The sequence below is a fragment of the Colobus angolensis genome, unplaced genomic scaffold (genome assembly GCF_000951035.1).
Source record: "Colobus angolensis palliatus isolate OR3802 unplaced genomic scaffold, Cang.pa_1.0 Scaffold26, whole genome shotgun sequence".
NCBI lineage: Eukaryota > Metazoa > Chordata > Mammalia > Primates > Cercopithecidae > Colobus > Colobus angolensis.
In genome coordinates, this window is record NW_012115821.1 from 16,389,938 (window position 1) to 16,415,594 (window position 25,657).

The 25,657-nt window shown below is 37.5% G+C and overlaps 1 protein-coding gene across 2 annotated transcripts in view; it reads left to right on the forward strand.

Moving 5' to 3' along the window:
* Positions 1 to 25,657, forward strand: part of ERC2 (ELKS/RAB6-interacting/CAST family member 2) — a 987,567-nt gene that overhangs the window by 478,532 nt on the left and 483,378 nt on the right. For both annotated transcript variants that reach the window (XM_011947267.1, XM_011947268.1), the window contains 2 exons: positions 9,360 to 9,553; positions 16,147 to 16,158. In XM_011947267.1, coding sequence (XP_011802657.1) covers positions 9,360 to 9,553; positions 16,147 to 16,158 — 206 coding nt within the window. The remainder of the gene's footprint in view (positions 1 to 9,359; positions 9,554 to 16,146; positions 16,159 to 25,657) is intronic.

The window sequence follows — 25,657 nt, forward strand, 5'->3', positions numbered from 1 at the left end:
TTAATTGTCTTTTAAAAATGACTATGTTTTTCTTAGTTATAAAAATAATATATGGTCACAGTTGAGAATTTGCAAACATATGGAAGCCTATAGAGGAAAATTAAAAAATAGCAGGACATCTCACGGCACAGAAATAATTGCTGGAACATTTGGATTGTTCTCCACCTAGACATATTTTTGCTGTTCTTTTTCTCTCTTTTTCTTTTCTTCTTTCTTTCCTCTCTCCTCTTGCCTTCTCCTTCCCTTTGCACCTTCTTTCCTTCTCTCTCTCGTGTTCCTTTTTCTTTTTCTTATCTAATACTCTATTTCAAAGTGTTTTATTTAGGTTTATATTTTTTTTACATTATTAGAATTTTCTCATATAATGAACTATTCCTCCAAAATACTATTTTAATGATTGTATACTATTCTACTCTATTTGCTTTTTCCCCTAATGTTGGTAATTTCTTCTCCCAACATCTTTTTTTTTTTTTTAACTTAAGACGAGGTCTTGCTATGTTGCCCAGACTGTTCTCAAACTCCTGGGCTCAAGGGATCCTCCTGCCTCAGCCTCTGGAGTTGCTGAGACTACAAACATGTGCCACTGTGCCTGCCTCCTTCCTGCGCCAGTGATTTGAAAAGATCCCAATAGTTCTACTACGTTGAGTTTCCGAGGAATTCTACCAAAGCATGCTTCTTCCAGCACTGATTAAAGATGGCCTTTCTGCTGCAGCCTGGCCAACACTGAGAATTGTCATTTTACATAACTTTGACACATGCTTAGGTGGAAAATTTTTTCCTTTTTAACTTTTCTTTCTTTAATTACTACTGAAGTTGAGGTTTTTCAGTACATTTATTAGCTTTTCGTATTTTTTTTATGTAAACAGTTTAAATCAGTTGAGCACTTGCTTTTGAGCTTACTGTTTTGTTCATTAGTTTATATGAGTTATTCTGTGTTTTAGATAGAATTTTTGCCAGATTTGTAACAGTTTTATTTAGCTTAAATTTTTTTATGTATATAGAGAACAATTTTTAGGTTATTGACCTGTACTTTTCTTTAGGCTTTCCTCACTGCCTTTATTCTGGAAAGTATTCTCTGATTTCACTTATCTATATTTAAAATGTTTTAATGTTGCTTTTTATATCAAGTTAAGCCCTTTATCCATCTTTAGTTTATTTTTGTTTATGTTGACAGGTGAGGTTCTAATTATATTTTTCTAAATTATCAACTGATTATCCAGCACCATGTATCAAACAATTCTCTCTTTGTCCACTGATCTTGTTACTGTTTAATTTGGGTGAATGTCTTAGTTTCTAAGCATCTGTTCAGTTTTATTGATGTCTCTAATTTGTTGGGTCAACATTTTAACTATTGTGTCTTTATTATATTTTTAAATATCTAGTAAAACAAACTACACCTTAATTCTTTCTGCTTTTCATTGTGTCTTACTTTGTTTGAAGTTTTTAGCCTTTAATTGTCTATCATTCCAAGTAAATTTTAGGATCACTTTGTCAATTAAAATGCATAATTGTTGATTTTAATTATATTTAATCTATAAAATAATTTTAGAATTATTGATATGTTCCCAATATTATTTTTTTTCCATTCATAAACATGATCCAACTTGTATTTATTCCAGTGAAATTTTAATATTTTCCTGTTACAGACCCATGATATTTCTTCTTAAAGATAGTCTTAAGCATATATATATATATTTAATTTTTAGGTTGCTATTGTGAATGATGTTTTCTAATCAGTTATTGATAGCTAGGAAATTTCTTTTATTCTTGTATGTTTATTTTCTATATGGCCACCTAACAAATTTTTGGTCAATTATAGTATAGTTGTTTTTTGTTAAATAAGATAATTTTATAGTCAATTCTATGTCTGACAGTCTACACTACATTAGAGTGAACAAGGATTAAACTTTTAAGTGCTCCTGCAAGTATTATTATTTCTAGAGTAGAAAGGAACCTTTTACTTTTTATCTTCTTTTACTTTAGTCACTCTATTGCACAAAGTGATATCTAATGACATTTCTTAGGAACCTAAATTTTGCCTTGATATCATTATTTTTCATAAAATCTTTCTGCAGCTTAACTGTCATTCTACTCCTGGAGTTTTGTCTTATTATTGTAAACACTGTGCAGGTTATCTTCAGTTGAGTTCTTTTTCTTCCCTCGATTCTTAATTCTAAACAAATAATATGTGTTTCATCAGTCTCAAATACCTTCTTTGCTATAGCCCTTGTGGTCATTTTAGGCAGAGATGGTATCAGGAGTCTTTCAAAAAATTTTAATAAATCTCTAGACCTTCTGGGTCCCTCAACTTAGTGCTTCATAGAATATCCTTGTTGCTACAAGGCAAATGACTGATTTGTAGGCACTGGGCACAACCTTGCTGTTGGCCAGGGCACATTTGAGATACTTCTGATGTTCCCCACTGTTGGGGCCCCCAATCCCTAGTAGTTATCCATTTGAAATCCTATCTCTTCTTAACACATATTTAACAGGGTTCACATTTTACATAAGTGTTTACAAAAAACATAACAAAAGCCAAAAAGCAGGCATTTTTCATTCCAGAGAGATAGAAAAAATTCTTGTTAATGTTCAGTGAGGTCTTCCTGTTTTGTGGGTCATTACAGGACTGTATAATCCCAGGAACATAATGGGCTGAATTATAAATGCTTCCACAGTCATTGTTTGGATACAGCAGTTTCTTTTTATGATTTTTAAAGCCTATTTCTGAAAAGCATTTGATTCACTCTTAAACCAGTTATCTCCCAGCACAGTGGAAAGTTGAAACTATTTAAGAGATAATTCCAGGCATGCACATAGCATATGTAAACGCATGCATATACACAAGCACACACCCTATAACTGATCCATGCTTTCAGTGTCTAAAAAAACTCAACTAATATTTGCAATAACACTCAACATTTGAAGCCACATGTTTTGTTTGAGGACATCCAGATAATTACCTCAGTTCTCCACATTGCTAATTTTAGGAAATCCCATAATTAAAAAGGATTACATTAATAATTACAGTTTGGGGGATCTTTAAAAGTATTAAGCATACAGTTGTTCTTTTGTGTGTGTGTGTGTGTGTGTGAGAGAGAGAGAGAAAGACACAAGAATTATTTTGAATATTTATTTGTATTTATTTATACATACCCTATTTGTTCCATCTATGAAACGAGTTTTTTTTGGTATGGTTGTTTTAATATGCAAATTTTTGAATACTCTGAATGCAGTTAGCTTGAATTGTGAGTGAATAATTTCCTTTAGAACTAAGATATATAGGGGCTGGGTGTGGTGGCTCGTGCCTGTAATCCCAGCACTTTGGGAGGTCAGGGCTGGAGGATCACTTGAGCTTGGGAGTTGGAGACCAGGCTGGGCAACATTGCAAACCCCATCTCTACCAAAAAAAAAAGAAACAAAACAACTAAGATGTGTAACATTTCAAAATATATCATTAGTAGTTTCCAAATGTATTAATTAGGCTCAGTTATGATGCCCGGTATTGATTCATTGTATTTTAAATGAAATTTAATTTTCTAAATTAGGAACCTAAAGTTTTGCCTTGATATTGTTATTTTTCTTATAACCGTTCTGCAGCTTAACTATCATTCTACTGCTGGAGTTTTGTCTTATTATTATAAACACAGTGCAGGTTATCTTCAGTTGTATTCTTTTTCTTCCCTTGGCTCTTAATTCTAAACAATAATATGTGTGTTTCATCAGTCTATAATAGAGTTATATCAGTCTATTATAGAGTTATAATATGTTATATATATATAATGTATAATATGTTATATAACTCTACAATTACCTTAAAAATTTTATTTTAAAATGTAATATTTTGTTTATAACTTAGAATTATGAGAAGATTGAAATTTCTTTTGGAAGACTGTAGTCAAATATAATTTTTAAAATAGTTTCTATACCCTGTTCTGCTGTTAAGATATGAAAGGAATATTAAAGCGCTGTCAATGGACATTAAACCACCAACACGCCACAATCGAGAATCATATTTCTACACTGCCCAAATTTAGCAAATTATTGCTAAAACCCAGAAACAGCAGGGAAGAAAAGTCATCAAATACACTAGTTAACATTCTGTTTTTATTTTATGGTCATAAGTAATTATTTGTTTATTTTGAGGGAAATGATTTTTAATTAAAATTGGTAGGGTCTATTTCAAAGGGAACGTGTTATATAATATAATAGTTGAATGTTCCCTGCCTTGTTTCACAGCAGGTTTCTGGACCAAAGTTAATACTTTCTTTTCTAGGGATCTGGAATGATGAACTGCCATTTTATTGGAAATAATCAGTGACCAGTCTTTATAAGATTAAATGTAGATAAACTTGTATGATTTTGATACTTGACAACCCCATAGTTTGGCTTTAGCCATTATTGGCTTCTTAACTTCCATTTAGATATAGTATTAATCCAAAGTTTTGCCTTATTTCCTGAAGTAGTTATAAATTCTTTCGCTAAAATAACTACTAGGTTATTGTAACTATAGGTTAATGTACTGCTCATCCCAAGCCATGGTCAGAGTCCTCTTAATGCCTGATCTAGGCTTTCAAAGTCAGTTCACATCAAAACCTAGAGGCCTACCCACATCAGTGAGGCTCCAGACTTTGTTTTGATTATTCCCATTTGTGGGGAAATTTCCTTACATATGGAAATACAGGAAACATAATTGGGAGTCCCTCAAAACTTACTGATGTAATATGCAATGCAGACATTTCTGAAATGTTCTTTCCCCATTTTTTTGTGTTTTGATAAGATGCTTGAGAGTTGCTCTAAATATTTTAAGAAATATTTTTGAGCAGAATCAGATACCTGGATTTGCCTTTAAACTGACCTGTTTAATCAGTGGAATTAAATCTCTATATTAGTGAAAGAATGCTTATTGGTATTCCTTTAGTTTTAATGACTGGTGGATGTCCTTGAAAGTGACGATGAGCTTGCTATATTCATAGTAAATAAGATCTGAAGCCATCAAAAGAAAACTCACACCAATTTGTGTTTTTAAGAGGTAAATTCCTAACTAATGAAGATAGGAGAACATAGGCCGGGCGCGGTGGCTCAAGCCTGTAATCCCGGCACTTTGGGAGGCCGAGACGGGCGGATCACGAGGTCAGGAGATCGAGACCATCCTGGCTAACACGGTGAAACCCCGTCTCTACTAAAAATACAAAAAAAACTAGCCGGGCGAGGTGGCAGCGCCTGTAGTCCCAGCTACTTGGGAGGCTGAGGCAGGAGAATGGCGTAAACCCGGGAGGCAGAGCTTGCAGTGAGCTGAGATCCGGCCACTGCACTCCAGCCCGGGCGACAGAGCGAGACTCTGTCTCAAAAAAAAAAAAAGAAAATAGGAGGACAAAGTTGATGTTCCTTAAAAGTATAGAGTGGGCAAGCCCTCCCGGACCTTGTTGGGGAGCTAACTGCAAACCCAACAGATTCTTAAGGAAAAATATTACTGTGCATTTTCAATTTACGTCTTGAATTCATTAGAATGCCATGTTAGGAATTTACTGTGATCGTGATCTATTCAAATCTATTTTTTTCGCTGTAGTGTCTAAAGTATGTTAGATCTAAGTCTGTTACCTACTTTTGATCTCTGTCAGGAGCTACCAGTCCAGATTAAAGAACTCATGTTGTGATTTGAAAAGGCGAGAATATTGCCTAAATACAAATAAAGTGCTTATTTCATTCCATTTTTGGAGGAAGCTCAGGACTCATAATTTTGAAGGAAGCATTGGCTTTAAAAAGCTCAATTTCCTCCACTATTTTATTTAGTATAGAATCATTCATGCCTGTAGATCGTGGTAGAACACATTCATGCTGGTTACTGGTTAAAAATTTCAGCCCATCCTCTGAAAAGCTGTGACTCAGGCTGAATAGAGCTGGTTATATACAATATCTTTTGTAAATCCTTTAGAGGCTTTTGCCTCCATACCTAAGCTTAGTTGGGGACTCATCAACCTTCCCAGTCATGTGAAACTCTCTTTCATTGAGTCTTTACATGGACCCTAGTAATGATCCAAGAAGCAGCGGTTTTCCTGTCATCTTTATATGACTTTTTCTTAAAGCTTTCTATTGATTTAAAAACATTTTAAATGATATTTTAGTAGCCCTTCCAAGAATTCTGGCACCAAGATTGAAAGTGGCTTGACATAAGTTCTTTTGCCTGGAAATCAGTAGATACTGATATAGAGATAGAGAGGTTTAACTCACAGGTGTTCTTGAGGTTGTCTATTCATTTTACTGATTGATTGATTGATTGAGATGGAGTCTCGCTCTGTCGCCAGGCTGGAGTATAGTGGCGTGATCTTGGCTCACTGCAACCTCCGCCTCCCGAGTTCAAGCAATTCTCCTGCCTCAGCCTCCCGAATAACTAGGACTACAGGCGCGTGCCTCAGTGCCCAGCTAATTTTTGTATTTTTAGTAGAGATGGGGTTTTACCATGTTGACCAGGATGGTCTCGATCTCTTGACCCACCTTGTCCTCCCAAAGTGCTGGGATTACAGGCGTGAGCCACCGCACCTGGCTGAGGTTGTCTATTTATTTTAAAAGTCTCATTAGCACTTGAAGTGTGATCTATTAATAATAGATACCAGGCCAGCTGTAAACTTGGCTCTGGTCTTCATTCTAATAACATGACCTAACTTCAGTGTATGATATCAACAGTGGTACAGTCTAGATGAAGGCACTTTTTTTAACTAGGCTTTCTGTGCCTCTAAACATCCCATGAGTCATTTCACCATACTTATTTGCTTGTTTGAAAAGACTACGAACTCATCTGATTTCACCCAATGTTGAAAAGTGGCCTTGGATAATCCTCTTTTCTTCATGGAGCTAAAATATGGGATATGTGTACATACCTATCACTAGCAGACTATGCTGTCTCTGTAAACCTATCAGGGAGGCTTTTTTTTTTTTTTTTTATAAGGAGTATGTATGTAGCATCTTGTCAATGAAAACCAAATAAATATATTAACTTAGCTGAATAATAAGCTGTATTTCTGGGATGCATATTGTGAAATAATAATTATAATAAAAACAAAAGTGAATAATGTCTCCCCCCATGTTTGTCATTTTGTAGTTTTCACAGTTTTTAGGCTAATGAATTTGCCTAATCTTATGTAAATATAAGATGCAGGACTGGATTTAGAATCTTGGTCTTGCAACTAGTAATCCTGTACCCACTTATTAAAAAGGGACAAATAATAATAACAATAAGAACAACAACCAAAATAAGTCACAGCAGCTAACTGGTAGCTATTTGTGAACTTTTAAAAATCAGCACCAGGAAAGGAATTTTAACTCTCGTAAGAAACAGGCAATCAAAATATATTTATTCATTTGTTTTGAGTCCTTAGCTGCTTATTACTCAGTTCATTAATTCTTTTTAAAAAATCTTAATAACATTGGTTGGATAGTTCAAGAAATGTCATGAAAAGGTTTTTAACTGCTGTAAAAGAATGGTAATACAGTATAAAAGTGAAAGAGAGGTTAACACAAAGTTTTTTTTTTTCTTTAGCTATTTAAAAGCTGTATATTTTAAATGCTTTTCTATAACAAAAGTAATGATTCATATAATCACAAATAGAAACAGGTATATGGAGTAGTTACTTTCTTTTAAAATAGGATTTCTGCTCTACATTTTTAAAGTGGAGATTAGGAAATTTAAATATTCATTACTTAAGCTTAAAAGGAAATTATTAGATAAATATACTCCTAAAGGTATATTAGCTCAGGATTCTCTTTCAGATTATTTTAATTGTACTGAAAAAGTTTAGTAATCCATTATAATGAAACACAGAGTGCATAGTAAATGAATGAAAATAAATGTTTTCTGAAAAATGTTGGTAAAAGGGGATAAACCAGTATCTGATAGTGTGTTGAATTGACACATTTTTCTCAAGTTTTTTTTTGTATAGTTGAGTTTATTTCTTAAATAAGGAAATCTTAGATTTAAGAACATGAAAGCAACTTTTTCCCCTTTATCCTCATGCTTAAATAATATGTTACATGCAAAAATATTATTTCTAAAATGATTATTTTGTCATATGAAATTTATTTTATTTATACTAATTTTTGAGTTTTTTTCCTACTAAATCATTGCAAAGACTGTCAAACCTTCTAACCGTAGTATTAGTATTAATTTTTCTAACCATGCATGATTCATTCAATCCCACAGTAGCTGTAGCTTGCTTGCCTTGTTTTTTCCCTGAAATTTTCAAAAAAGTATATTAAAACACAATAAATATCTGCTCCATGTAGCAAGACAGCAGAATAACTTAAGTCCTTATAAATTGTTAACATTTGATTGTGTCACCGGTGGATTTTGAAGATACATACATATATGACTTATCTGAACTTTCTATGTTGAATGTGCACTGTTGTTAAACTACTTGTTTTTTCCCTGCCTGCTCTTTGAAGAAGTCAATTAGGAATAATGGGAAACAAGGGGTAGGCAAAACATTGCAGTGCAGTGTTATTTCTATCTGTCTGGGAATATTTCAGCCAAAAGTTTATTTTGGGAAAAAAAAAAAAAAGCTGTAACACACTGTCTCACACACAAACCCACAAATACTTTGGCTGCAAATTATTCTGCAATGTTGTTGCTGTGTTGTTGCCTGTGTCTTTTCTTGTGTGTGAAGCTGCCACCCACCCATGCATGTATTTGCAGATTCTCGTCTGTGTACTTGTTCATGAATTAGCTCATCCTCCTCCTGGTTTAGGTTCAATTTATTTAAAAGAATGAGAATTTATGGGTATAACTGTTAGCTGGAAAGCCGTTCCTCACCTCCAAGCCTCATTTCAAACTATGTTTCCTGCTGAAATTTCTCAGTGGGATGACATGTTCAATTATTATTCAATCTGTCTCTTATATGTTATTTGGCTTTACATATGCCCTTGGTGGTTCTTGGAAGATAATCTAATATCGTGTTTTGGTGTCTTTGTATTGGAAATGGAAGCATTTTGTATGAATCCCCTCCTTAACTGTGAGGAGTTAAATTGTCTTAGGTCTGCTTGTCACATGACCGGGAATAAAGACATCACAGTCTCCAACCCCACTTTTCTGGTGGAAAGAAAAGCTGAAAGTAGCAACATTTAATGGAACAAAATATCAGTAATCGAAGAAACTCCCCTGTGAAACTCTAATATTACTTTAAAACCAACATTGTTCTAAGGTGGCTGAAATGTATGGTTTTTCTATTTTGCCTTTTCACTGACAATATACCCATAAATCTTGGTGGTGATTTTCTTTCCAAAGTTAATTTCTGGGCCATTGTTGACAGCACTATCTATTGCTCTAAATTGTTGTCTTAACTGCATTCTTTACAAATGTAATGTTGAAGGCACATAATATTGAAGATGACTCCAGGATGAACCCTGAGTTTGCAGACCGAATAAAACAGCTAGATAAAGAGGCGTCTTACTACCGCGACGAGTGTGGCAAGGCCCAAGCAGAAGTGGACCGGTTGCTGGAGATCCTCAAGGAGGTGGAGAATGAGAAGAATGACAAGGACAAGAAGATCGCAGAACTGGAGAGGTAAATTTTACAGTCATGTAAATTGTTGACAGTGAGAGAACATGGACTGCGTGGTTGCCCATCTCCGGTTGTGGTGGATTTGGACTGCACATTCATATTCCAAGTTAGAAACAAGTCATAAATGAGGAATATGGCCTGTGAAAGATGACATTTCTGTGGAATGCTAAGAATGCAATTGGCTTATCTTCTGAGGGATTATATACTTCTGTGTTAAAGAAAATAGTGGTCAACTTTCTTGAGTGATGTCCATGATCTAGCATTTTTTCCAGTGAAGTGTGTAAGAAATTGGGGCTTTGACTATCCAAAACTTCAGTTCCTTTCCATCACAGGTAAATATTTATGGTTTAGTTTTGTCTTGATCAAACAACAACCACCACCACCACAACAACAACCGAAGAATATAGTTGAGAATTCTTCATTCAAGATAGGGGAAGAAGGAAGGAGCTCATATCCTTTGGATGTCTCTTGGCACATCACAACAAATTCATCCTGGAGGTTTATCTCTTAAGAGGACCTTTTAAGGCCGGGCGTGGTGGCTCAAGCCTGTAATCCCAGCACTTTGGGAGGCCGAGATGGGCGGATCACAAGGTCAGGAGATCGAGACCATCCTGGCTAACACGGTGAAACCCCGTCTCTACTAAAAATAGAAAAACTAGCCAGGCGAGGTGGCGGGCGCCTGTAGTCCCAGCTACTCGGGAGGCTGAGGCAGGAGAATGGCGTAAACCCAGGAGGCGGAGCTTGCAGTGAGCTGAGATCTGGCCACTGCACTCCAGTCCGGGTGACAGAGCGAGACTCCGCCTCAAAAAAAAAAAAAAAAAGAGGACTTTTTAAATATATATCCTTGAATAGGTCCTGCATGATAGCAAATTCTGTGTAAAAACAGGCAGTGTTGAATCAGAGTATTTAGATTTTCAGATAAACCGTATCCATATTGTATTTATGTATAGTATGGGTGCGAAAAATAAGCTTGCTATCAATGTTTTTTCCTGTACTTCATGTAAGGAAAAAAACTTTCTGAAAAATCTTACATAACTCCATAACCTCTGCAGATTTCTTATTGGTTCAGCAATAAGGCAGAATGTGTCTTTCCCAGATTCATCCATATGGAAGAGATCACCAAATTTTGAACAAACCTGTGAATGTTAGCCAGCTTTGATAGAGACACTTGTGAAGCCCTAAAGGACTTCAAGACATACACAGAGTAGCTCTCTATCATCTTGTGGAAAGATCATGGGCTTCAGTGACAGAAAGACCTGGGTTCAAATTTCGCCTCTACTTTTTGCCAGCTGTGCAGGCTGGAGTGCAGTGGCATGGTCACAACTCACTGCAGCTTCAAAGTTCTGGGCTCAAGTGATCCTTCTGCCTCAGCCCCCTGAGTAGCTGGGACTGCAGGTGCACACCACTACACTTGGCTAATGTTAAAAAATGTTTTGTAGAGATCGGGTCTCACTGTGTTACCCAGGCTGGTCTCCAATTCTTGGACTCAAGCAATCATCTGTCCTTAGCCTTTCATGGCCTTGAATCTTGTTAGAGGTGAGTGAATCTCTAACAACCTATTCAAATGATGCTTTGCAAACAATTGGTCCCCAGGTAAATCGGAACATGTATATCATTGTGAACAGTCAAATGCTAAAACAAATAAATTCTCAAGGCCAGATATGGTGGTTTGTGTCTATAATCCCAGCACTTTGGGAGGCCAAGGTGAGAGGATGGCTAGAGCCTAGGAGTTTGAGGCCAGCCTGGTCAACACAGGGAGACCTTGTATCTACAATAATTAGCCAGGTGTGGTAATGTGTGCCCGTGGTCCCAGCTACTCAGAAGGCTGAGAGAGGAGGATCACTTGAGTCCGGGAGTTCAAGGCTACAGTAAACTATGAGCCACTGCACTCCAGCCTGGGATCAAGACCCTTCTCTCTAAGAAAAGAAAGAAAAAAATCTCAACTTTGTCTCTGTATGAAACAAATACCTATTTCCAATAAAATTTCAACATTTTCAGGTATAATATTTGGTACATTCAAATTCCAAATCAATTAATATTTCTCTTCATAATTTTAGCATTAGTTTGATGATAATCTGATTTTTATTCAGTGTGACCAATTTGAGCAGTAAGTCCAGGATTTCGTTTTTTCTGAGGTAAGTGTCCAAAATAGATCTCTAAAGGGCTTAGTTTTAATTTTAAAATGTGGGGATGTTCTGCTAGTCTGCTAGTTCTTAAAATGCAGGGAGTACTGTGAGTTTAGATGGATCTATTTTGGAACTACATTTTAGAACCAAAATTTTTCTTTAAAACACTGACATGAGATCACAGGAAAGTTATGATCATGTCTCTTTCATTGACTAGGAAACTGAGATCTTGAAAAGTTAAATGACCTTCCTGAGATTGGGCCTATAGTCAGAAAGTTGCAAAACTGTAATGTGGGTTTCCTGATTCCTAATCCAGTGCTCTGAGAAGCGGTGAGCTATGTGGAGGATGCCCTAGATAATAATATTAATAATTATAGTAGTTTTATTTGTAATACTAGGGTATGTATATTGTATGTATATTCTGTGCTTCACTGTGTGCCAGGTACTCTGCTAAGCACTTGACTTGCAATGATATATACCTTTTAGTCTTACCCACAATACAGAAGCTATCATTATTCTCATTTTACAGATGAGAAACTATGATTTATGCAGATTAAGTAACTTCCTCCAGGTTGCAGACCTTATAAGAATCAAGTCGGTATTCGAACTCAGGACTGACAGATGAGCCATTGAGAACAATCCCTTCCACTAATGGGCCAGAAGAAAGAAGCTAGTACAGCAGGACTAAACAGTCATGCAGCCAGCAGAGAGCCTTCCTGAGCAGGCATTGCTGCTGGGCTGCAAGAGATCTACCTCTTTATTAGCATACAGGAGAGAAAGTGATATGCTTCATGTTTAGATGGCATTTTTTCTATACTAAACCAGCCCCCCAGAATTGTAATTGAAAATCAGGACAAGCTATTATAAACATTTACATATAAACAGCTTAATGGTCTAATTGGACAAACAGATCTTAGCTGGACACTATTGCCTTTAAGTCATCAAGAATATTCAGATTTTTATTTCTTCAATATGGAATGCATTAAAGCAGCAGTGATTTTACAGGCATTTATCTTTATGCACTTTCTGCACATTTTCTTTATCTCTGCCTTTGTCTCTCCTTAAAGCTGATGCCTCCCAGGCACCGTAATTCATAAAACGTGTGGTGGGACCTGAGTCTGTCCCAGTTCTCTGCCTGCTCGTGTCTCAGGTCCAGCAGCAGAGCATTGTCTGGGAAATGTCTGAGCTCCAGCCCCAGCCCAGGCCCCTAAGGAGGTGGGGGTGGAGATTCAGAGGGGAAGTTTCCTGGGAAAAAGAGAGCTCAGCCTTGGCCTGCCTTTCTGAAGCATTATCTGCTATGCTACATGTGTATTCTGACAAAAACATCTTCCTCCAGTTGTCAAGCAGCCTTTTTCAAATTGGGCAATATTGTCATTTGCTGGATAAAACTACAAAATTCATACCTCACAATATTGAGAACTAAAGAGTTCTTAGCAATGTGAATGTATCTCCGTTTTGGAGCCATGGAGAAATGTTTGCAATTAAATTTGTAATTTTGAAAACCAAAAATTGAACTTGAAATAAATTTGTGGTCTCTAGCTTGTAATGTGACCTACCAGAGTGAAAAGACCTCTTTTAAAAGGAGCACATGTTCTAAAATATTCCAGAACTTCAATTGTATGCAACAAAAGGCACAGGGTTAGGAATAACTCAGACAACCTTGACTCTGGCCCCCTTCTCTCTCAGAAAGCAGTATGTGTTTACTTTCTATTCTGTTAATCTTCCCATTCCAGATAGCACATGGCTGGCATTTACACAGTGCATTTCCCTCTTAAATTCTATGTGAGTGACGTTTCTCATCAGCCATTAAAGATTTTGGTTTTTAAAGTGCATGTTGCTCTAGTGTGGTCCCACGTGCAGTTATGACTGTAAACTCTTGCACGGCCCAGTGGGGAGCTTCTGCCTTGGACTGCAGGCAGCTCAGGGAAATTTGCTACTAGGTGGGTGGTGGGCCTTGAGCAAGGCTCTGAGAGTTGGTCCAAATTCAGCTGAAGCCTTTATTCCATCCCCAGTGTCAGATGTCACGTATATTACACAACCTAGTGGCTAATTAAACCTTAGAGGCAGTGAAACATGTAGTACTTCTGTGTCAGTGCCCATCAAGGTCTCTGAATTTTATTTAGAGTTTCAGAATTAATCCTTTGGTGACTTAGGGGAAAGAGAGAGGTTAATAGAATCTGTCAAGACAGACCTGCTGCCACTATATTTCTCACATTCCACCCATGGGAAGGAATCAGTTGGGTGACCTTTCATGTAATTATCTTAAATATGTAAGGGATTTTGTTGGTATTTGTCTAGAGGATGAGAATACCCAAATTGAGCCCTCAATCACATACCTCCCCAATGTGGAGAGGAGGCTGGATCCCTGGGGTTCCACTCATAAGACATAACATCAGAATGGAAAACAGGCTTCCACTTAATTATCTGGTTGGAGAAATAGTATCACCAGACATTTGGACACTGAGAAATCATTTTAGATGCCTAAAAGAGCCTTATCTAAGTTTGAGGAAGAGAATGTTATTTTTTCTTCTGATTTGCTCAATAATGTACTAACATAATTTCCTTGATGCCTTTCAGAGCTCCGTTCAAAATGTAAACTTAAGTGTTATTATTATTTTTAAATTATGATAATATGTTTTAGAAGTTTCATGGTACATCGAAAAAACTTGATGCCAGTTTCTTTTTTTTTTTTTTTTTGAGACGGAGTCTCGCTCTGTCGCCCAGGCAGGAGTGCAATGGCCAGATCTCAGCTCACTGCAAGCTCCGCCTCCCGGGTTTGTGCCATTCTCCTGCCTCAGCCTCCCGAGTAGCTGGGACTACAGGCGCCCGCCACCTCGGCCGGCTAGTTTTTTGTATTTTTTAGTAGAGACGGGGTTTCACCGTGTTAGCCAGGATGGTCTCGATGTTTTATTTGTTTTGATATCAATGTGTCTTGCCGGGTAATTTTCACTTACATTTGTTAGTGTATTTGAAAGAATTTCTTGAAGACAAGTGGCAGATGGTTATACGCCATTCCTAGCAACTTTTTGGGGAAGGTCATGGACATCACGGACACCTTTGAGAGTGTGATGAAAACTAGGAGCCCTTGAAAGAGGCAACAACTTCTGAAATGTATGCTTGCTATTTCAGTTTAGGATTTCCTAAGGCTTGGCCACAGACCTTGATTTAATTACCTTTGATCCAGAAGGATTTGAAATGGCAGCTGGGGCCAGTGTTGCCAAAGTCCCCACAGTGATCGTGTCCTGACATAACTCTCATTTTTGATCAGTTGAGCATTTGTGATCACAAAACACTCGGCAGGGGGATGTCAGATACAAGGCATTATCAAATCAACACTTTCCCCATATGGTTAATCTTAAATTTTCTCTTTCAGTTGTATCATTGTAGTCAACACTGTTTTCATTTGAATGTTCTAGCTTAAGCTTTATCCTGAGGATTTATTTTATTTTGTTTTGTTTTTCCTTCCTATGTGAAATACCTAAAACTATTTTTTTATAGTATGGAATGGTGGGACCCCATTGATCAGAAAGCTGGAAAAGTATTTGTTTATCCACTTTGTTTTTGCAAAGCGCATTTTACAGATCAACAAAATGAATGTCCACTATGTGCTCCTGTAGAAGATGAATATGGTTTTTTTGTTTGTTTGTTTTATTTTATTTTTTTGCTTGACAATAGAGATTATTGTTTTAACCAACGAGAAGGGCATGCTAGGTATTTTTATACAAACAAATTAAAAGTATTATAACTTGATATTTTCAGTAATGAAGTTAGAACTTCATTTTTCTGACTGAAAAAAATTACTCTCAGCTTGGGAAGTTGCTCTGTCCTTGCTGGGGAAGCTGAGAGGTGGGTGGCACGCCACCAAAAGCCCTCCTCACAGGGTCTTTGATCATTGCTAGGTGCAGTGCTCTGTAAGCATCTAAAATGGAAATCTTTGAACTGAAAGCCAAATTGCTCAGCTCCTTTTGGTTTTCAGGGATGAAGGAAAAATATCTCATAGGATGTATCCATCCAACTTACTGGTTCAAGTAAAAATCTTTCTGACATGAGCACTTACCCAGGTCTAATACCTTAGTAGTTTCCATTTCAGTTTATTAAATAATAAAATTTTATATACACACAGATAGGAACTTTCTCTATAAATATTCCTCCAGAAAAGGGCTGATGCTGTCACTGTACTGTGGGAGCACACCTCTGGTTCCCATCAGTGCTTTCTGTAATTATACGTATCAGAGCAGATACCAGTTTCTTTGCTATGATATTTAATACAACAGCTTACAGTGTGTTCCCAGGGCTTGTGGGGGTAATATAAGATAAAAGGTTGCTTCGTTTGGTTATAAACCTGCTGATGTAACATCTGTTGGCTATATGTTTAAAACTAATGCATTTCCTTCCTTTTATTCTCTTTTGCTATCCCTTTTCCTTTCTGCTTATCCTCCAAATTGCTGCTTTCACCCTTGCTCCAATCAGCTTGACTCTCAGGTCAGTAATTTCAGTTTTTCTTCTAACTGTCTCTCCTTCCTAAGCTCAATTTATGGCTTGTACTTGTTTAACAAACACGTTTCTGAAATGGTTTTCCTCTGGCCACTGCATTTCCCCCACTCATTTCATTCCATGCCTTGGGAAGGTTTATTTTATGAGAAGGATGTATAGGTGGGAAAAGGTGAGGAAGACGATGGAAATAAGTCACTGTTGGATTATTTAATTCTATTTCTGGATTACAAATTCCATGAGAGAAATTTTCGTGATAATTCCCCAGTGCCTTTCTCCTGAGCAGTTCAGAAAATTGACTGCAGGATGATACAACATGGAGCTGTGGATAAAAACAAAATGCAGGATACTAAATTTAACCTAGGAGAACAAAAGATCTGCCCTTGACACAGCAACTTAAAAGCTAAGTTTAATAGTGCAAAATGTTCAGACTTTTCGCTTAATAAATCACTGTGTTCTGAAAGATTTATAATACTTTTTAAAAAGTCACTTTTGAAAATTATCAATGTGTTAGTAACATATTGTACACACATGTTATTTCCTGACATTGTTTCGGTCTTAACTTTCTAACTTCATTTTTATTAGCCATAAGGCATACTTTAATTACCTAGGGCATAGCATATGGAACCAAGTGTAAAACTTGACTCATTGTTGACTATGTGTACCCCAATATTAAGAAATGAAATGGGTATTTCGTCTGAAAACGCATCCCAGGCTTGATTCCTCCAATGTAGGAGGCCCAAGCCAATAATTTCTTCTTCCTTAAATCAAGGATAACTTCTCTTTCCAGTAAAACATAGTAATATGTAGTGATTTCTTTATCATTCGGTCAATGAGTTTACTATAAAGGATGCTCATTCTAGGATTTGAGGCTGTCTAAACTCAAAAAAAAGAAAGCATCACATCAATGTGGTAATCAGTATAGTTGCTCTATTGAGAGGCAAGGGATATTATTTTCTTCTCTGTACGCAGGGTCCGCAACCCTTTATTCTGCCTCATCACCCAAACCACCAGACCAATCCATTGACTACAGTATCAAGTTATTTCAAAACAAGGCATCCTGCTCATCTACTGATTTTGTCCCACTGCTGGCTTCCAATCCTGGTGGCTCATAGTCCTTGAATACTTCTCTGCCCTCTCACACACCACACTGGGTATCCCCCAAGAACTGCCTGAACTTCATCATGCTGCAGGAAAGCCTCATTCTCAAAAGTCCCTAGATATCTGATCAGAGATTAAGAGCATGGCCCCCAGAGAACTGCTTTTATTCCCAAATCTAATGACTCTTAATTTACTTTCTGGAGCAGAACAAATCTGGTGCATCTATGTGCAGAAACACAGACATCATAATGGGCGGTGGGGTAGGGTGGGTTGGGGGAGGCTTGGACACATGCATCCAAACCTTTTCTCCAAGTTTTTGATCCACTCACTTAATGAAGCTTCAAGCTTTTCTCCGTGCCCACCTTTATGCCCCTACTTTTGCCTTCCCTTTGCTGCGCTAACCTGTACCTCTCAATATTGAAGCACTTGAGATCCAGGGATCCCTTTTGCTGTCACACCTCAAGTTTCCTTTCAGGGCCTTTAGTTTTTTTTATCTACACTCTACTGTGGTTTTTTATGCTCTAGGAACTGTATTGTTTGGTAGCTTTTTTTTTTTTTTTCTTCCTATTTCATGGTGAATGAACATGAGCTCTGACTCTCAGAAGATAGGGCTGGAATGGGTGATGGGTGTCCAGTGGTTCTCTGGACAAGGGGCAGGGTGTGTTGATAGGGTGTGGCAAAATGTACATGCCAAATCTAGTTGGATAAACTTAGGAGTTACATCAAGGTTCATATCATTCCAATATCATTTATCTTGTTGCCTCAAATGAACATGATGAAGAAAATGTGCAATCATTGTGAATAATCATCTCTGGTTATATTTTTAGTGTAGGAAGAATTGGGCAACTCTGCCCTCTTGGAAACAAAAAAGTCTTTAGAGTCCTGGAAGCTTTCTTCAACTTTGACAAGTTTCCAGAATTAACTGTGCTTTATTCCCAATGACTTCCAGGTTTACCAGTTAAAATAAAATAAAATGAAATGTAATAATTGAACTGAATGCAGGATCTCTGACTATGTACTTTCTTTATATGGCATGCAGTTGAGATACATGTGTGTGTGTGCATATATGTATATATATGTGTGTGTATGTGTGTACACATATGTATTTTAGAAAAATCGCGTCTAGTCTTTCTTACCATAGTTTATGGTTTGCCCTGCACATCTCCACCTCCCAATCTGAAGTTTGGAAACTGCACTAACTCTTGAGACTTTTCTGTGTGCTGTGGACTCCATGGGAAGTTCTCCCTCCAACTACTTTTTCAGATGACTTCATTTCCTCTTCAAACTCTATATAGACTCTTATGCTTAAATTCAGGTGGACAGATAGTAAGTACTGGATTTGGTAAAATACAAGTGTCACATTCCAAATCTGTTCAGGTCTCCACTCCAGTAAACTCTACTTCTGTCAAGAATGTCTTTATACACAAACCAGTGGGAAGCTGGAAAGGTTTATCAGGATCTCTGTATTGTACTCAGGGGGAGGGTTTACGTGAAACTTTTGTATTTCTAGTAACTATTTGTGAGTTTAGCATATGACTTATGACAGATGAGGTTATCTCCAAAAATGTATGCAGCAATTGACTAAAAAAATAAAAAGTATCCTTTGGGATTCAGTTCAAAGTCCTGCCAGAGAATCAACCAAGTAAAACCAGAAGACACAGACTTCTCCCGGGCCCTCTCAGTCTTCAGCTCACTTTGGATCCCAGGTCAGCTGATTTCTTGTTTGGGCCTCAGTGTCCTCTCTTTGAGAGGAGGGAGCCATCTTTGGAACAAGTCTTCTGGGATCCTGCCTGCACGTGGGCATCACATGTTTGATGAAGGGGCTGTCGGTGATGGACTGTGTGCACTGCCCTGCAAGCAGGCTCAAGCTGATGGCTGGCGCCTGGCAGCAGGCGTGAGCTCATTATTATAGAGTCACTTCAAACACTTGTACCAAAATAAACTCTTTGTGATGTTTCCCCAAAGCTGAACACTGTGTTTTCAATCCCTTATTCTTCTAGCAAAAGATGAAGTCACTCCTCCCAGACCTCAGAGGCCTGTTGCCCAAAGAAATAATGAAAAACACCTTTCCCAGAGCATCCCTTTAGTGTCCTGCAATTTGTTCTTTGCTAGGGGCAGTTTTTTGCCCCATTCCCTCCATAGTGAGTGCCTACTGTGTAATAGGCTAGGCACTGTGTGCTGGCCCAGCAATTCCAAAAAATACCTGATGAAAAATTGATCAAACTGTTTAAAAATGCTGTGTTACATTTTTTTATATTCATGACATAGCTTGATGATAATAGTAATAGAAACAACAGGAGCAGAAGCAGCAACAGTAATACATTTGGTGTTAATTAAGTGCCAGCACTGAATTAATCACTTTTTTTTTAGTGTTCTTTTTAATGTTCACTTCTCATAACAACTGAGATTGGGACTATCATTTTTTTTTCCATATTAGGTAAGAGGAAACGTGTTCATCAAAGTTGAACCTTTTGCTAACTTTATACAGCTCATAAGCAAAGGCATTTGTTTGTTTACCCCCTAAATCAATCCATTTTGACTTACAAATGGGATCTTTTGCCACTTCTGCTCCAGTTGCATAGTAAAAGCACTGAGAAGGTCTGCAGTAAGGAAACTTGTGCAGGTCTGTTCAATCCTTGGTTTTCTGAATATGGTGTTCATCGAATATATTCCATGAAGCACTTTGGGGAAAAACTGTCCTGCCAGCGGTGCAGTTAGCCTCTCCTTTCGTTCTCAGATTTATCTCCCCTCTCCATGCCTCTGGTTCTTCCTATACAAATTTTGCCCCTCCAAAGCCAGGGCAGGAGTTGCCTCTTCCACCAAAGCCTTCCCTGAGCCCACTGACCATATGGACTCTGTGCAGTGTGTTATGCCACACATGGGAGGCGGCGGTTATGCTCTTGAATGCTGTTGAATAAAGGAGCACCCATTGGGTTTGTCTCACCCCACCCTTTCTTTTCTTTGTCTCCATGGAGAGTTGCTGGGGCTCTTCCCAGAAGCTGAGTTATCTGCATTGGACGTCATTATCTGGCTTCAGACATGAGGCCCTGAGAAAAGATATCATTGGTTTTCTATCAAGTTGGATGCTTGCAAGTTCAAGAAAAATGAAGACAGAAATAAAAGGAGAGGGGAAAAGATCTTCATCTGAACTTCTCTCACTTTCATTCCCTACTTCCTTATTTTCCTCTCTCTCCCTCTCTTCCCCCTCCTCCCTCCTCTTCTTCCTTGACTATTCATTGAAATCCTTCTCCAAGTGAGAGTCTGTACTGGCTGGGTGTTGAGGATATAGCAGCAAAACAGACACGATCCCTCCCCTCACCAAATTCAAAGACCAATACTTCCTGTAAGGAAGGATTTGGCCACTAAGAAAAATAATTTGTATCATTTATACTAATAATTGGAAAAACCAGGTTTCAGGTGTGCTTTTCCCCCTTTTTCCTGTTGGGGTTGAAGGGGTTATCCACAGGTCAGAAAATCATATCCTTCTTTAAAGCTGCCTTATACTAATGCTGACATTTCTGTTGAAGTGTCAGAAAATTTTATGCCCAAGCAAAACTGGTAGAAAGCCAGAAATTGGCTGATTTTGCTTTGGGTGCAAATATTTTATTGGGGATGGAAAAAAGTTGTTTTCCCTGATTTATAACTCCTGCAAACATAAAGTGGGTTCTATATTTAGAAATGGTTTTGAACCCTTGAGGCATAGCCAGGGATTGGTGCTTACACCTTTCCCATCCCAGCCTTGGTGGGACTTGCTGTGACTAATGTTTTGCTGAGCCAGCTCTGATTTATAGAACTAGTGCTTTATGCTGCTTGTTGTTTTTCTCTTTAGCTTTTGCTTGAGTTGCTGTTCTGGCACTCTATCTATACCCTCTAGAATGCTGAAGACTGAAGGAACACAATTGGCACTGTAGTTGAAACGTTTTATAGTTCAGTGTGTGTCTGAGATTCCTTGGAGAAACAACAACGAAATTGAAGGATGGCCCCAGGTAGGCCTTATAAGTCATGACCCTGAATAAGAGATACCAAGTTGGTAAGAGTTAATCATTCATCTGTACTTTTTCTTTTTTCTGAAACCTTTTCTTTTCCCTGTTTCTCTCATCCTCTTGGCTGTTCGTTGGTACTACCATATGGATGAACATCAGCAAATAGTAAATCTCTCAAGATATGTTAGCTTTTTCTGTAAATGCTGAGAAGGGGAAGGAATTTTTTTAAAAAAATAGTTTCTTAGTATTATTATAAATCACTTTCTAGAAAAATAATATCTTATTTCCTTTATATGGCTTTTCTTATGAAATGTGAATTCTCTCACTTCATTATGCACAATACTAGCTCAGGTTGTAGAGAAACCCAACCATCCTGTGACTGGACTTTCTTCCATATTGGGTGAAGGTGCTTGGAATTTCCATAGTGTGTAGTGTCACATTTTTGTGAAGTCTCCATTTTGGGGGAACCTATTTAAAAATGAGTGGGCACCGTGTATGTTTGTCTAAGGAAAATACATTGTTGTTATGTATAACAAATGCTTTCGACATTTTTTTTTTGTGGAGGATTTTGATGATTTGAGTATTTGCTGCTCTCTCATTTTACTCTAGATTCAGAGTAATATTAAGCTAATTAAATATGAAAAATAGAATAGAACCCAGAAATCGGCTGATTTTACTTTGGGTACAACTATTTTATTGGGGATAGAAAGAAAGCTTTTTTTTTTTCTTTTTCTAATTTACAGTTCCTGCCGACATAGTGGTTCTGTAGAATTATTTTTGCATCAGAACTTTAGTTTTAGAAATTGTAGACTGGGTTTGGAGATGGGAACACATTTTCCCTTGAAAAGCCTCTATGGTTCCTTAAAAAGAAAAAAGGAGAGATAGGGTCTTGCTCTGTTTCCCAGATGGGAGTGCAGTGGTGTGATTGTAGTTCACTGCACCCTTGAACTCCTGGGCCCAGTGGTGCTCCCTCCTCAGCCTCTCAAGTAGCTTGAACTACAGGCCTACCACCATGCACAGCTAATTGAAATTGGTTTTTTTTGCAGAGGTGGGGTCTCACTATGTTGCTCAGACTGATCTCAAACTCCTGGTGTAGCTCCTTTTCCAGTCCAAGAACAGTGAAAAACTCATGTTTTAACTCCAGCTTGCAGATTGATCTTCTCATCTACCTTTTTTGTAGATTGGTAGCCATGTTAGTATAAGTACCTCTCTTACTGGCATATACAGAGCTATGTGTACAATAATTTATGCTTTCAAGTAACTTTTTTCAGTGAAAGGTGTAAAGTGTGTGATTCTCACAGTGTTTTGAAGGAATGTACTATTTCTAGTGAGATTCCACCATAATTTTGAAGACGTAATGGTGAATATTAGCAACTCTTGAGACATTTTAACCTGGAATGAATGCAGAATTTCATACATAGAATTACTTGGCAATTTTTTTCTTTAGGTCCTGGGAAAAAATCCCTTTTTCAAGTTTTGAGAACATAACCACCACCTGTCTCACATGGGAGCATGAAGTAACAAAATAGTCTCTCACCAGCCATTGGTGTTGGTCAACTGGAATATTCCTGTGGCTGCACAGATCTTGATGTGATGTGTGAGTTGAAGTGTAAGAGAGTGGTTTTAAATTTAACTGCAGAACCTTCTGCTATTTAATCATATGTCAGTTTGATGGTTCCAAGGACAGCATGATATGTTGCTCACAGATAATTACCGTGGAGAGAATGAGTTGGTTATAATAATGAATAACTGAAGAATCTTCTGATAACCTGCGATGAATGGGCCTTGGTGAGAAACACTCACTGGGTAATTGCCAGATAGGTGTCCTATCGCCTTGCTGAGTGTGGGTGCTCTTCTGCCACCTAAACACGCAAAGCAGGGGCTTTTTAGGGATTCCTAAGCAGATAAAGAAGCACTGTTCTAGGATTTCACGTGTGTTGTCTCTCACAGACCTATTATTAGTTTATATTAATATGTCATTCACAGTCCAAGTTATTCAAGATGTTATCTATTGTTAGAACATTCAGCGTAGAAAATTAAATAGACCAGCTCCTGAGAAACAGCATCACCATTGCTATAGCACTTGGGACACAGTACTTCCTGTCTTTAAGCCGATCTCTGTATCTATAAAGTGGGGACAATTATATTATAGCGTACCTCTCATGGGCATGTGGTCGAGATGCACACTGAGCATGGAGCACAGTCCAGGCACATAGGAGATGCTCAGTAAGTGGCAGTAATTATGTATGTGATGAAGATTTTCATGCCAAGAGTAACAGGTGAGAGTAGGGAGTTGATACAAGAGAGAAGCCAGCTGCCTCCCTTGCTTTTCTAGTTGTAAAAACCTGAGTTGCCAGAATAAAGACTTTAGACATTTTCTCCCAAGCCATTGAGAGATTTTTGAGGAAAAAGTTGAAAACAGCATCCTGATGCATGCTTCCCCTGACCCCAGTGATATGAATAAGTGAGCATAGAAAAATCAACTTATGCTTATTGAAAAGTAATCTTTATATATAAATACGTAAACTAATTCATGCAATCCTTGTTTGTCCTATATAAGGACTTATTTTAGATTTTCCTGGAACTAGAGATCCAGGATTTAGCTACTGCCTTTCTGTATTCATGTATAAAAAGATCTGATATTGAGTTTAGAGGATGGGCTAAGTATTTAAGGGTGTTCCTTACACATTTATCTCCTTTATTCATTAACTTATTTGCTTTCATCAAATAGTGATGGTATGTCTGCTCTGTACCAGGCACTGGGATGTAACTAGCACTACACCCAGAAGCAGCATCGTGAGAGACAGAAGCAGATCCATAGTATTTATAACATGATATCTATGCAAGTGGTATAATGTAATTCACACTGTTCTACACCTTGGCTTTTTTTTCTTAGCAAACTATTTTGGAGATCTTCCCATATCCATACCTAAAGGCTTTCTACTTTTTTTCACCTCTGCATACTATTTAATTGTGTCTGTCTCCTCTTGAAGGACTTTTAGGTTGTTTCTAGTCTTTTCCTCTCATGCAGTCTGCTATAATCAATCACTTTGAATAGACTTGATTTCAAATGTATGTGAATATATCTGTACGATAAATTCCTAAATGTGGAATTGCTAGGGTAATATGCTTATCATTTTTCTAGATTTTACCACTTGCCCTCTACAGAGGCTAAACCATTTACAGACCCATCAACAACATGTAGGAATGCCTCTTTTTCCATAGGGGCATTCCTGACAGAGGCATTGCCAGTGCCGTGCGCTTTTCAAACTTTATCTTTGTTAATATGGGAGGTGGAAAATGATATTTAAGTGCAGTTTTGATTTGCTTTTATTTTATTACAAGTGAAAATGGACATGTTTAAATGTGCTTATAATTTGTTGTATTCTTTTATTGATCTTTTTCTTACATAATTTGTAAAAGATTTTTATATATTAGGAAAATGATACGTTTGTCTTTGATGTGAGCTTTAAATGCTCCCCCTGACTATTTGTCACTTTTCTTTTGATTTGGCTAATGGTGGTTTTTGTTATGCAGTTTTTTTTTACAAAATTATTTTACATAGTCAGATGTATTCAGTCATCTCTTTTATATCTTCTGAATTTTGTACCATACTTAGAAACCCCTTCAACGCTACAAGACTATGACAACAATTGTCCTGTGATTTCTTTTAGTAATTTCATGATTTGTGTCTTAGTCTGTTCAGGCAGCTGTAACAAAATATAGACTGGAGAGCTTCTAAGCAATGGAGATGTATTTTTCACAGTTCTGGAGAGTGGAAAGTTCAAGATCAAAGGTATCAACAGATTCAGTGTCTGGAGAGTGCCTGCTTTCTGGCTCATGGACAGAACCTTTTTGCTGTGTGAGAACAAGGTGAAAGGGGTAAATAGGCTCCCTTTGACTTCTTTTATAAAGGCACTCATCCCATTCCTAGTCATCTCCCAAAAGGTCCCACCTCCTCATACCATCACTTTGGAGGTTAGGATTTCAATGGATGAATTTTCCGGGGGCACAGTCTCTTAGTATTTTTATGTTCTGATTTTCTGCATTTAAGTCTTTGAACCATCTGGAATTTATCTTAGTGTAAGGTATGAAGCATGGTTATAACTATATTTTTTTTCCTAGGCCAAGTGAAGTTTCAATGTCACTTTCATCATTTGCTCTTCGCTGGAGTTAGACGGGCCCAGGTTAGGTTTGCCTAAGTTCACGTAGTTTCCCACTTTAAAATAGGACACACTCTTGCTTGTTCAATGTCCGTCTTTCAGTCTAGAATAGAACTTTGATCTAGAAAGGACCTGTCTTATCCAACCAGTGCCTGCAAAAATAGTAGACACTTAATAAACACTTATAGAAGAAATAATGTGAGTTGTGAAGAAATGGAGTTATAAGGAGGTAGAAATTATGAG